At 53.5% G+C, this 14,375-nt stretch overlaps 1 protein-coding gene across 1 annotated transcript; it reads left to right on the forward strand.

Annotated features, from left to right (window-relative positions):
* The first annotated feature begins 1,523 nt into the window (after window positions 1-1,523).
* LOC133217139 (histone acetyltransferase KAT8-like) lies at window positions 1,524-9,941 on the forward strand. The gene is made up of 11 exons (XM_061362300.1): window positions 1,524-1,725; window positions 2,057-2,131; window positions 2,455-2,636; window positions 3,083-3,136; window positions 3,792-3,956; window positions 5,069-5,158; window positions 5,982-6,122; window positions 6,866-6,959; window positions 8,099-8,249; window positions 9,189-9,343; window positions 9,841-9,941. The coding sequence occupies exons 1-11, from the start codon at window positions 1,524-1,526 to the stop codon at window positions 9,903-9,905; spliced, it is 1,374 nt and encodes a 457-aa protein (XP_061218284.1). The 3' UTR covers window positions 9,906-9,941.
* Window positions 9,942-14,375: the final 4,434 nt, after the last annotated feature.

A 14,375-nucleotide genomic window follows, 5' to 3' on the forward strand; every position in this document is an offset into this window, starting at 1 on the left:
GAATACTATATTAATGGCATTAATATCATTATACTATGTCCATTATTAATGACATATTAATAGTATAATGATAATACCTATATTATATTAATAATTGATACATTATCTCTAATGCGATCATATTATGATATTAATAACGTTATTAACAGTACATTACATTAATAATCTCAATAGTATTACATTTATCAATATCAATATCTATATTATTATTAATTATATTAATTTTATTTCCTATATTTTATTAATAACGCTATTATCGATCAAATGCTGTATTAATAACGTTATTAATAATGCATCAATCGCGATATTAATGTTCTATGCCCATACCGATATTAATGATCGATCATGCGTTAATAGCGTATTAATGACACAACAATTGTTAACGGCGATATTAACAACGCGTAATTATCGTCGATCGCCATTAATCGCGATAATTAACGGGGTCCCCATTCAATACAGCCATTGGCGTCTATCGCGATATAATACCCATCCCCCACCCCCAAACACACTGTTTTAGGGTGAAACCCGTCGAGCTCAGGACTCATCTATCGCGATATAACACACACACACCCCTATAAACACCCAGTTTTGGGGTGAAACCCGGTGCTTTCAGGACTCCTCTATCGCGATATAACACATGCACCCCCCCCCCACCTCCAAGCCACCCCTTTTTGGGGTGAAACCCAGTGCTTTCGGGACTCATCTATCACGATATAACTCACACACACACCCCAAAACACCCCTTTTTGGGGTGAAACCCGGCGAGTTCAGGACTCGTCTATCGCGATATAACAAACCCCCCCGCACCCAAAAAACCCCTGTTTTGGGGTGAAACCCAGCGCTTTCAGGACTCGTCTATCGCGATATAACACACATACACCCCCCCCCAAACACCCTGTTTTGGGGTGAAACCGGGTGCTTTCGAGACTCCTCTACCGCGATATAACACACACACTCCCCAAACCACCACTTTTTGGGGTGAAACCCGGCGCTTTCAGGACTCCTCTATCGCGATATAACACCCCCACACCCCCACACCCCCAAAACCACCCCTTTTTTGGGGTGAAACCCGGCGCTTTCGGGACTCACCCGCGGTCGGAAGCGGAAGGAACGAAAGAAGTCAGCGCTGGAGGCCACGCCCCCCCCGTGACGTAATGACGTCACAGCTGACGTCGGACGTAGGGGCGGAGCCGTTTCCCGCGCGACGCCGGGGCTGAGGGGCGGGGTCTGCGCCCCTATAGGGGCTATAGGGGGGGATGTGAGCCTGTAGCTATGGGGCGCTATGGGTCCCTATGGGTCCCTATGGGTCTCTATGGGTCTCTATGGGGCCTCTATGGGGTCTCTATGGGTCTCTATGGGTCTCTATGGGGTCTCTATGGGGTCTCTATGGACCCCTACGCTATTCCCCCCCCGTTTCCCCCTCCAGGCCCCGCCCTCACGCCCGTCTCCTAGCAACAGCCAATCCCCTGCCTCCCTTCCCTCCCTTTACGCCGCGCGCTTGCGTCACTTCCGCCATTGCCAAGATGGCGGACGGCGGGGCAACACCGGCTCCGCCGCTCGGCAGCTCAGGCCCGGAGGCCCCCGGAGGGGGGACCGGAAGCGGAAGCGGAAGTGGGGAGGAAGCGGTCTCCGGAACTTCCGCTTCCGCCCCGGGCCCGGCCCCACGGGAGGTGCCGGTGGAGATCGGAGAAACCTACCTGTGCCGGCGGGGGGATGGGAGCTGGCGTGGGTCTATGGGGGGATATGGGGGGTCTATGGGGGTCTATGGGGGATGGGGGGCTATGGGGGGTCTATGGGGGTTTATGGGGGATATGGGGGTGTCTATGGGGGTCTATGGGGGTGTGGGGGATGGGGGGAATGGGGGGTATGGGGGTCTATGGGGGGTCTATGGGGGGTCTATGGGGGTCTATGGGGGGTCTATGGGGGCTATGGGGGTTTGGGGGTCTATGGGGGTGGGGGTCTATGGGGATATGGGGGTGTTGTGGGGTTGGGGTGGGGGGGTCCATACTGGTCCATGCTTTTCCATACTGGTTCATACTGGTCCATACTGGTGCAGACTCGGCCGAGGTGATCCAGTCCCGCCTGAATGAGCAGGAGGCCCGGGAGGAGTTCTACGTGCACTATGTGGGCTGTGAGTACTGGTTTATACTGGTTTATACTGGGATGCATTGGTGCCCCATTGACTCCCATTGCCCACAGGCGATAAATGGGTGTCTGTGGGTGCCCATGGGGTCTATGGCGTGCTGTGGGGGGTAACTGGGATGTACTGGGCTATACTGGAACTCTGCTGCCCCATTGACCCCATTGACTTCCAATGCCCCCCATGACCCCCATTGACCCCCATTGATCCCCATTGACTTCCATTGACCCCCATTGACTTCTATTGCCCCCATTGCCATCCATTGCCCCCCATTGCCCCATTACCCCCATTGCCCCCATTGCCCCCCATTGCAGTCAATCGTCGCCTGGACGAGTGGGTCCCTCGGTGCCGATTGGCCCGGGCCGGGGGGAGCCGGAGCCCGGGGGCGGGGCCTGGGCCCGGAGGGGCGGGGCCTGGGTCTGGAGGGGCGGAGCCTGAGCGGAAGCTGACCCGGAACCAGAAGAGGCGCCACGATGAGATCAACCACGTACAGAAGGTGATGGGAGGGCACTGGGAGGGACTGGGATGGACTGGGATGGGATTGGGATGGACTGGGATGGGATTGGGATGGACTGGGATGGGATTGGGATGGACTGGGATGGGATTGGGAGGGACTGGGATGGGATTGGGATGGACTGGGATGGATTGGGATGGACTGGGATGGGATTGGGATGGACTGGGATAGAGTGGGATGGACTGAGATGGATTGTGGTGGACTGGGATGGACTGGAATGGGATTGGAATGGACTGGCATGGATTTGGATGGAGTGGGATGGGATTGGGATGAACTGGGATGGACTGGGATGAACTGGGATATGATTGGGATGGACTGGGATGGGATTGAGATAGACTGGGAGGGCCTTAGAGGGGCTGATGCGGTCTGACTGGTCCTTACTGGTCCTTACTGGTCCGGACTGGTCCTAACCGGGAGCCCCTTTGCAGACCTATGCCGAGATGGATCCCACCACAGCAGCACTGGAGAAGGAGCACGAGGCCGTGAGTGCCCCAAAGGGGGTTCCAAGGCTTTATCCCATGTGAATCCCATGTTATCCTGTGTTATCCCATGTGAATCCCATGTTATCCCATGTTAATCCCATGTTATCCTGTGTTATCCCATGTTAATCCTGTGTTACCCTATGTTATCCCACGTTAATCCGATGTTACCCCATTTTATCCTGTGTTATCCCATGTTATCGTGTGTTATCCCATCCTAATCTCATGTTATCCCATGTTATCCCATGTTAATCCTGTGTTACCCTGTTTTATCCTGTGTTATCCTATGTTATCCTGTGTTATCCTATGGTAATCTCCTGTTATCCAATGTTATACTGTGTTATTGCATGTTAATCCCATGTTACCCCATGTTATCATGTGTTATCCCATGTTAATCTAATGTTACCCCGTTTTATCTCGTTATCCCATGCTAATCTTGTGTTATCCCATGTTATCCCATGTTATCCTGTGTTAATGCTGTGTTGCCCCGTTTTATCCTGTGTTATTGCATGTTATCCCATGCTAATCTCATTTTATCCCATGTTATACTGTGTTATCCCATGTTATTCCGTGTTAATCCCATGTCCATCCCATGTCCATCCCATATCCATCCCATCCCTATCCCATGTCCATCCCGTGTCCCCCCCGCCCCCCCCAGATCACGAAGGTCAAGTACGTGGACAAGATCCACATTGGGCACTATGAGATCGACGCCTGGTACTTCTCGCCCTTCCCGGAGGATTATGGGAAGCAGCCCAAGCTCTGGATCTGCGAGTTCTGCCTCAAGTACATGAAGTACGAGCGCTCCTTCCGCCTCCACCTGGTACGGGGCGGCAGGCGTGTAACGTGTGTGTGTCATGCGTGTAACATGCATGTAACGTGTGCCATGTGTGACTTGCATGTCATACATGTAAGGTGTGTGCTATACATGTAACATGAGTGTGACACATGTGTCGTGTGTGATGTGCATAACATGTGTGCATCGTATGTGTAATGTGTGTAACGTGTCATACATGTAACATCTGTGTCATACATGTAATGTGTGTCATACATGTAACGTGTGTCATGTGTAACGTGTGTCGTGTGCAACATGCCTGTTTCATACATGCAACGTGTGTGTGTGTGTCATATCCATAAAGTGCCTGGAAAGGGCATGTAACATACATGTAATGTTTGCATCATACATGTAACGTGTGTACCATATGTATTACAGGTGTATATCGTACTTGTAATATGTGTATTCTACATGTAACATGTATGTAACATATAATATACATGTAATGTTTGATATACATGTAACATACATGTAACATAAGTGTAGCAGGCATATAACAGGTAACATGCATGTAACATAAGTGTAATGTGTAACATGCATGTGGCATACTTGCAATATACATGTAATGTACATGCAGTACACATGTAACGTGTGTAATGTGCTTGTAATGTGCGTAAGACACATGGTACATATCTGTTAGCTGTTGCATACATGTTACATTACACAGGTTACCTACCTGTTAAATGTTACATATGTGTTCCATGCATGTTACATATGTATTACATACCTGTCCCATGTCCCATCCATGTCCCACGCGTGTTCCTTACCTATTCCATGTTCCACACATGTTCCTTATCTGTTCCATCCATGTCCCATGTGTGTTCCTTACCTGTCCCATGTCCTATCCATGTTGCACGCCTGTTCCTTACATGTTCCATACATGTTACACACGTGTTCCTTACCTGTCCCATGTCCCATCCATGTCACACACGTTCCCTACCTGTTCCTTCCATGTCACACACGTGTCCCTTACCTGTTTCATGTGCCATGCATATCCCATCCATGTTACACGCCTGTTTCTTACCTGTCCCATGTCCCATACATGTGTCACACATGTCCCATCCATGTTACATGCGTGTCCCCTGTGCCCCCCATTGCAGGCCCAGTGCCAGTGGCGCCAGCCCCCGGGCCGCGAGATTTACCGCAAGGGGAACATCTCCGTGTACGAGGTGGATGGGAAGGACCACAAGGTAACAGCCAATGGGGAGCCGGGGGGGTGATGACGTCATCAGTGCCACAACCAATGGCATCACACTGGTGACGTCATCGAGGCCACAACCAACAGCATCATTGATGACGTTATCAATGCCACAACCAATGGCATCCTGTTGCTGCTGTCATCAATGCCACAACCAATGGGGTTGCACTGAGGACGTCATCGATGCCACAACCAATGACATTTCACTGATGGCATCATCGATGCCACAACCAATGGCATCATTAATGACGTCATTGATGCAACGACCAATGGCGTCCCACTGACGATGTCATCGATGCCACAACCAATGTCATCATTGATGACGTCATTGATCCCACAACCAATTGCATCCTGTTGCTGACGTCATCAATGCCACAACCAATGGCATCCCACTGCTGACGTCATCAATGGCATCATACTGATGATGTCATCAATGCCGCTACCAATGGCATCCCACTGATGACGTCATGGATGCCACAACCAATGGCATCACACTGATGACATCATCAATGCCACAACCAATGGCATCACACTGATGACATCACCGATGCCTCGCCCAATGGCATCCCACTGATGACGTCATCAATGCCACAACCAATGGCACCCCACTGATGCCGCTACCAATGGCATCCCACTGATGACGTCATTGAGGCCATAGCCAGTGGCATCACACTGATGACGTCATCGATGCCACAACCAATGACGTCACACTGATGACATCACCGATGCCTCGCCCAATGGCATCCCACTGATGACGTCACGGATGCCTCGCCCAATGGCGTCCCGTTGATGGCGTCCCCGCTGCCGTCCCTCAGATCTACTGCCAGAACCTGTGCCTCTTGGCCAAGCTGTTCCTGGACCACAAGACGCTGTACTTCGACGTGGAGCCCTTCGTGTTCTACCTGCTCACCGAGGTCGACCGCGCCGGCGCCCACATCGTCGGCTACTTCTCCAAGGTGGGGGACCCCGGTTATTCCCATGTCGATCCCATGTTGTTCCCATGTCGATCCCATGTTGTTCCCCTGTCAATCCCATGTTGTTCCCATGTTGATCCCATGTTGTTCCCATGTCGATCCCATGTTGTTCCCGTGTTGTTCCCATGTCAATCCCATGTCATTCCCGTGTTGTTCCCGTGTCAATCCCATGTTATTCCCATGTCAATCCCATGTTATTCCCATGTTATTCCCATGACAATCCCATGTCATTCCCATGTTGTTCCTGTGTTGTTCCTGTGCTATTCCTGTGTTATTTCCATGTTATTCCCATGTTATTCCTGTTCTACTCCCATGGCATTCCCATGGCATTCCCGTGTTATTCCCATGTTATTCCTGTGTCATTCCCATGTTCTTCCTATGTCATTCTCATGTTACTCCCATGTTATTTCCATGGCATTCCCATGTTATTCCTGTGTTATTCCTATGTTGTTCCCGAGTTATTCCCCTGTCACTCCTGTGTTACTCCTGTGTCATTCCCATGTCATTCCCATGTCATTCCCATCATTCCCATGTCATTCCCATGTTATTCCCATGTCTTTCCCATGTTATTCCCATGTCATTCCCATGTTATTCCCATGTCATTCCCATGTTAATCCCATGTTATTCCTGCACCCTTCCCATGTTAATCCAATGTTATTCCTATGTTCTTCCCATGTTATTCCCATGTTAATCCCATGTTATTCCCATGTCCCCCCCCTCCCCAGGAGAAGGAGTCCCCGGACGGGAACAACGTCGCCTGCATCCTGACGCTGCCGCCCTACCAGCGCCGGGGCTACGGCAAATTCCTCATTGCCTTCAGTGCGTGACCCATAGCGACCCATAGAGACCCATAGGGACCCATAGGGACCCATAGAGACCCATAGAGACACATAGAGACCCATAGAGACCCATAGAGACCCATTGGGACCCATAGAGACACCATAGAGACCCCATAGAGACCCATAGAGACCCATAGAGACCCATAGAGACCCATTGGGACCCATAGAGACCCATAGAGACCCATAGAGACCCATAGGGACCCATAGAGACCCATAGAGACCCATAGAGACCCATAGAGACCCATAGAGACCCATAGAGACCCATAGAGACCCATAGAGACCCATAGGGACCCATAGAGACCCATAGAGACCCATAGGGACCCATAGAGACCCATAGGGACCCATAGAGACCCATAGAGACCCATAGAGACCCATAGAGACCCATAGAGACACCATAGAGACCCATAGGGACCCATAGAGACACCATAGAGACCCATAGAGACCCATAGAGACACCATAGAGACCCATAGAGACCCATAGAGACCCATAGAGACCCATAGAGACCCATAGAGACACCATAGAGACCCATAGAGACCCATAGAGACCCATTGGGACCCATAGAGACCCATAGAGACCCCATAGAGACCCATAGAGACCCATAGAGACCCATAGAGACCCCATAGAGACCCATAGAGACACATAGAGAACCATAGAGACCCATAGAGACCCATTGGGACCCATAGAGACCCCATAGAGACCCATAGAGACACCATAGGGACCCATAGCAACCCATAGAGACCCATTGGGACCCATAGAGACTCATTGAACCCCATTGATCCCCATAGCAACCCATTGAACCCATTGGGACCCATTGAACCCCATTGGGACCCATTGAACCCATTGGGACCCATTGAACCCATTGGGACCCATTGAACCCCATTGGGACCCATTGACCCCATTGAACCCCATTGGGACCCATTGACCCCCATTGGGACCCATTGAACCCATTGAGCCCCATTGGGACCCATTGACCCCCATTGGGACCCATTGAACCCATTGAGCCCCATTGGGACCCATTGACCCCCATTGGGACCCATTGAACCCCATTGGGACCCATTGACCCCATAGGGACCCATTGAACCCATTGACCCCATTGCCCCCCATTGCCCCCCATTGCAGGCTATGAGCTCTCCAAGCTGGAGGCCACCGTGGGCTCCCCGGAGAAGCCGCTCTCGGACCTGGGCAAGCTCAGTTACCGCAGTTACTGGTCCTGGGTGCTGCTGGAGATCCTGCGCGACTTCCGGGGCACCCTCTCCATCAAGGACCTCAGGTACACCACTATGAACCAGTATAGACCAGTATAGACCAGTATAGACCAGTATAATCAGTATAAACCCGTATAAACCAGTATAATCTGTATAAACAAGTATAATTAGTATAAACCCATATAGACCAGTATAAACCAGTATAATCAGTATAAATCAGTATAGACCAGTATAGACCAGTATAAACCAGTATAACCACTATAAACCAGTATAGGCCAGTATAAACCAGTATAGACCAGTATAACCAGTATAAACCAATATAGAGCAGTATAAACCAGTATAACCATTATAGACCAGTATAGCCCAGTATAGGCCAGTATAAACCAGTATAGCCATTATAGACCAGTATAGACCAGTATAAACCAGTATAGACCAGTATAAACCAGTATAGACTTGTATAAACCAGTATAGACCTGTATAAAGTTGTATAACCAGTATAGACTAGTATAACCAGTATAAGCCAGTAATAATCACTATAAACTGGTATGCAGCAGTATAACCAGTATACACCAGTATAGAGCTGTATAATCTCCATAGACTAGTATAACTAGTATAGACCTGTATAGGTCACTATAAACGAGTATAGACAAGTACAAACCAGTATAGACCAGTATAACCATTACAGACCAGTATAAACCAGTTTATTCCTCGTTCAGTCCCACTTCAATTCCAGTTTATTCCCAGTCCATTCCCATCCCCATTTAATCCCAGTCCATTTCCAGTCCATTCCCATTCCCAATCCATTCCCAGTTCAATCCCAGTCCATCCCAGTCCATCCCAGTTAATCCCAGTTTATCCCAGTCAGATGACCAGTATCACCCAGAGTGCCATCATCAGCACGCTCCAGTCCCTGCCCCATTCACCCCCATTAACCCTTCCTGATCCATTCCCAGTTCAATCCCAGTCCATCCCAGTCCATCCCAGTTAATCCCAGTTTCTCCCAGTCAGATGACCAGTATCACCCAGAGTGACATCATCAGCACGCTCCAGTCCCTCAACATGGTCAAGTACTGGAAGGGGCAGCACGTGATCTGCGTCACCCCCCGCCTGGTGGAGGAGCACCTGCGCAGCGCCCAGTACAAGCGGCCGCCCATCACCGGTGCGGGGCGGGGGGCGGACCCATAAGTGGGAGCTATGGGGCGGACCCACAAGTGGGAGCTATGGGGCAGACCCACAAGTGGGACCCATAAGTGGGAGCTATGGGGCAGACCTACAAGTGGGACCCATAAGTGGGATCTATGGGGCAGACTCACAAGTGGGAGCTATGGGGTGGACACATAAGTGGGACACATAAGTGGGATCTATGGGGCAGACCCACAAGTGGGACCCATAAGTGGGAGCTATGGGGCAGACCCACAAGTGGGATCTATGGGGTGGACCCACAAGTGGGACCCATAAGTGGGATCTATGGGGCAGACCCATAAGTGGGAGCTATGGGGCAGACCCACAAGTGGGACCCAGAGATGGGGTCTATGGGGCAGACCCACAAGTGGAAACCCCCGTGACCCATAACTGGGACTGACCCATAAGTGGGACCCCCTTGACCCATAAGTGGGACCCCCTGCCCCATAACTGTCCCTTTCTGCCCCCCAACAGTGGATTCCATCTGCCTGCGCTGGGCGCCCCCCAAGCACAAGCAACCCAAAGTGGCCAAGAAGTGAGAAGGAGCCGCGTAAGCTATGGGGCGCCCCACATCTGCTATGGGGTGCCCCACATCTGCTATGGGGTGCCCCACATCTGCTATGGGGTGCCCCATCTCTTCTATGGGGTGCCCTATGTCTGCTATGGGGCACCTAACATCTGCTATGGGGTGCCCCACATCTGCTATGGGGTGCCCTATGTCTGCTATGGGGTGCCCCACATTTGCTATGGGGTGCCCCACATCTGCTATAGGGCACCTCACATCTGCTCTGGGGTGCCCTATATCTTCTATGGGGTGCCCCGCATCCGCTATGGGGCGCCCTACATCTTCTATAGGATGCTCCATGTCTTCTATGGGGTGCCCTATATCTGCTATGGGGCGCCCCACATCCCCTATCGGTCTCCCCAGTCCACACCAGTAAAGGTGCAAGTGGAACTGGGACTCGTGGTGCTTTATTGGGGGGGCACTGTGGGGTGCCAAGTGTGGGTCCCATGACCCATAAGTGTGTGTCCCATCACTGCTATGGGTCCCATCACCGCTATGGGTCCCATGACCCATAAGTGTGGGTCCCATCACCACTATGGGTCCCATGACCCATAAGTGTGGGTCCCATCACCACTGTGGGTCCCATGACCCATAAGTGTGGGTCCCATGACCCATAAGCGTGCTTCCCACCCCACTTAGGGGTCCCATCACCCCCTATACCCTGACCCACAGCACCCCCAGGAGCCCCCATAGGGCCCCATTGATCCCGGGCCTGCTCCCTCCGCTATGGGGCCGCTGTGGGGCTGGGTCCCAGGACTCACAGGAGCCTTCGTCCCCTTCTTCCTCCTCTTCCTCCTCCTCTTGGGGCCAGGGGGGGGGCTTGGGGCTGGATCCGATCCCATTGATCCCATTGGCTCCATTGACTCCATTGACCCCATTCATCCCATTGGCTCCATTGATCCCATTGGCTCCATTGACTCCCATTGATTCCCATTGACCGCCATTGGCTCCATTCATCCCATTGACCCCATTCATCCCATTGGCTCCATTCATCCCATTGACCCCATTGACTCCATTGATCCCATTGGTCCCATTGACTCCATTGATCCCATTGGTCCCATTGACTCCATTGATCCCATTGGCTCCATTGACTCCATTGACCCCATTCATCCCATTGACCCCATTCATCCCATTGGCTCCATTCATCCCATTGATCTCATTCATCCCATTGACTCCATTCATCCCATTCACCCCATTGCCCCCATTACCCCCATTGCCCCATTGCCCCCATTACCCCATTGCCCCCATTACCCCATTGCCCCCATTACCCCCATTGCCCCCATTACCCCCATTGACCCCATTGCCCCCATTGCCCCCATTACCCCCATTACCCCCATTGTCCCCATTACCCCCATTGCCCCCATTGCCCCCCATTGACCCCATAGTGACCCGGATCCACTCCCCATGTGGGGCTGTCGCTGTGTAGATCCCCGGGGCGGGGCCGACCCCACAGGCCCCTCCCCCACTCACCACCCCCGCCAGGAGCCAGCGCCCCCCCCGCAGGCACGAGAGGGGCCCCCCTGAGTCACCCTATGGGGGGGGAGAGAGAGGTCACGTGAGAGGGGGTGGGGGTCACGTGGGGGGGGTCACGTGGCGGGGATGGGGGTCACATGGTGGGATAATGGGGGGTAATGGGGGATTAATGGGGGGATATGGGGGTCTATGGGGAAATATGGGGGGTAATGGGATACTGGGGGCGTAATGGGGGATTAATGGGGGGTCTATGGGGGGGTCTATGGGGGTCTATGGGGGATCTAGGGAAATGGGGGTCTATGGGGGTCTGGGGGGTCTATGGGGGTCTATGAGGGGTCTATGGGGGTCTATGGGGGTTATGGGGGGTATGAGATCAGGGGTCTATGGGGGTCTATGTATGGGGGGTCTATGGGGGTCTATGGGGGTCTATGGGGGTCTATGGGGGTCTATGGGGGTCTATGGGGGTCTATGGGGGTCTATGGGGTGGGAATGGGGGTCTATGGGGTGGGTATGGGGGGATATGGGGGGGGTATGGGGGTCACATTTCGGATCCCTAATTGTGTATTTTGGGCTGAAAAGGCTCAATTTAGGGTCGAAAAATACCAATTTTGGGTCAAAAATGGTCAATTTTGGGTCGAAATCGGTCAATTTTGGGTCGAAAAATACCAATTTCGGGTCGAAAATGTCGATTTTTGGGTGGAAAGAGGCGATTTTGGGGTGTGAATGGGGTTGTTTTGGGGGTGCTTACCTGGCAGGCGTCCCGCCCCCCCTCGGGGTGCCCCGCGCAGAGCGAGTCCCGGCTCAGCCCCGCCCCCTCCCCGAGCAGGCAGCGGCAGCGGCGGCGGCTGAGCAGGGTCACGTGGGCCTGGAGGAGGGGCTTGGGGGGGGGGAGGGGGGCTTGGGGGAGGGGAGAAAGAAGGGGGGGTCAATGGGGGGTCAATGGGGGGATATGGGGGGTCTATGGGGGGGTAATGGGGAGGATATGGGGGTCTATGGGGGGTCTATGGGGGTCTATGGGGGGGTCTATGGGGGTCTATGGGGAGGATATTGGAGTCTATGGGGGGTCTATGGGGGTCTATGGGGGTCAATTTGGGGGTAATGGGGGTCAATGGGGGGTCAATGGGGATCAATGGGGGGTGAATGTGGGGATATGTGGGTTTATGGGGGGGTAATTGGGGGGTATGGGGGTCCTAAAGTGGGTGAATGGGGGTCAGTGGGGGTCCTAAAGGGGGTAATGGGGGGGAATGGGGGTCCACAAGGGGGGGTTCTTTGGGGCTATTGGAGTGCATTGGGGGGTCCCCAAGGGGGGTTTTCGAGGTTCCATAGGGGGGTTTATGGGATCCCATAGGGGGGTTTATGGGGTCCCATAGGGGGGTTCTTTGTGGCTATTGGGGTGCATTGGGGGGCTCCCATAGGGGGGGTCCTTTGGGGTTATTGGGGTGAATGGGGGGGGTCCCATAGGGGGGTTCTTTGGTACTATTGGGATGCATTGGGGGCTTCTATAGGGGGGTCCCTTGGGGCTATTGGGGTGCATTGGTGGGGTCCCATAGGGGGGTCCTTTGGGGCTATTGGGGTGCATTGGGGGGGTCCCCAAGGGGGGGTTTCGAGGTCCCTATGGGGGGTTAGGGGGTCCCATAGGGGGGCTCCTTTGGGGTGCATTGGGGGGGGTCCCCCAAAGCGTGTTATTGGGGTGCATTGGGGGAGGGGTTCGTCACTAACTGGCATCCCGCGTGTGCCCCCATCCGGTCACGGTGCAGTTGGTTCCGGGGGGCAAGGGGGGGTCCCCAGCTCCGGGTACGCAAATGGGGCGGATCCATCGCGTTGGGGTGATGGGGGGGTGCAGGCGGGCTAAGGCGATGTCCCCTCCCCCCACGGCGGTGGTGGTGGAGGGGGCGTGGTCGTGGGTGACGTCATGGGGGCGGTGCAGTGACGTCACGGCGCGCACTTGGATGTCCGGGGGGGGGAGGATAAAAGGAGGGCGCCCAAGGAGATGCGGTAATCGGAGAGGGGGTTCTCGCTGGGGGTGGTTAATGGGGGGGGGGCCCCTCGAAATGGGGATGTGGGGGGGTAAGGGGGAGTGGGGGGGATTTGGGGGGGGTAATGGGGTGGAGCAAGAGGGGGGTTCGGGGGTGTGCGGTGGGGGTGGGGGGGGGGGGTTTGGGGGTAATGGAGGGGTGAATGGGGGGTAATGGGGGTGTAGGGGTGGGGGTGATGTGGGGGTAATGGGGAGGTCTGGGGTGTAATGGGGAGGTAATGGGGAGTAATGGGGGGTCTAAGGGGGTTTTGGGGGGGTTATGGGGGGTAATGGGGGGTGTAAGGGGGGTTTGGGGGGTCTAAGGGGGGTAATGGGGGGTAATGGAGAGTAATGGGGGGATGAATGGGGGGTAATGGGGGAAAGGAGGGGGGTAATGGGGGGATTTAAGGGGTGTCTAAGGGGGGTAATGGTGGGTAATGGGGGACAAAGGGGGGGATTGGGTGTGTATGGGGGTAAAGGGGGGTCTAAGGGGGGTAATGGGGGGGTCTAAGGGGGGGTTAGGGGGGTAATGGGGGGTCTAAGGGGGGTTAATGGGGGGTAATGGGGGGTCTAAGGGGGGTTTGGGGGGTAATGGGGGGTCTAGGGGGCTTTAAGGGGGTAAATGGGGGGGAATGGGGGGTGTATGGGGGGGTCTGAGGGGACTTTAGGGGGGCAATGGGGGGGAATGGGGGCTCTAAGGGATATTTTGGGATTTTTTTTCTATTTTGGGTGCATTTTAGGGTGTTTTGGGTGTATTTCGTGCCGTTTTGGGTGCATTTTGGGGTGCTTTCTTCTATTTTGGGTGTATTTTAGGGTGTTTCGGGTGTATTTTGGGTGTATTTTAGGGTGTTTCGGGTGTATTTTGGGTGTATTTTGGGGTGTTTTGGGTGTATTTTGGGTGTATTTTGGGGTGGTTCGGGTCTATTTCGGGTGTATTCGGCTCTGTTTGGGGTCCAT

This window comes from Neopsephotus bourkii, unplaced genomic scaffold, assembly GCF_033783945.1.
Source record: "Neopsephotus bourkii isolate Nb327-2 ecotype Australia unplaced genomic scaffold, CSIRO-AGI_Nbou_v1 NB_1114, whole genome shotgun sequence".
In the NCBI taxonomy this organism is placed as follows: domain Eukaryota; kingdom Metazoa; phylum Chordata; class Aves; order Psittaciformes; family Psittacidae; genus Neopsephotus; species Neopsephotus bourkii.

What these genes read in the sequence shown, in the direction of transcription:
- LOC133217139 (XM_061362300.1), top strand. Translation starts at nt 1,524, where the DNA reads ATGGCGGACGGCGGGGCAACACCGGCTCCGCCGCTCGGCAGCTCAGGC. An exon ending in GCGGGGGGATGGGAGCTGGC is followed by an intron (nt 1,726 to 2,056) that starts GTGGGTCTATGG and finishes ATACTGGTGCAG; the next exon opens with ACTCGGCCGAGGTGATCCAG. An exon ending in TGGAGAAGGAGCACGAGGCC is followed by an intron (nt 3,137 to 3,791) that starts GTGAGTGCCCCA and finishes CGCCCCCCCCAG; the next exon opens with ATCACGAAGGTCAAGTACGT.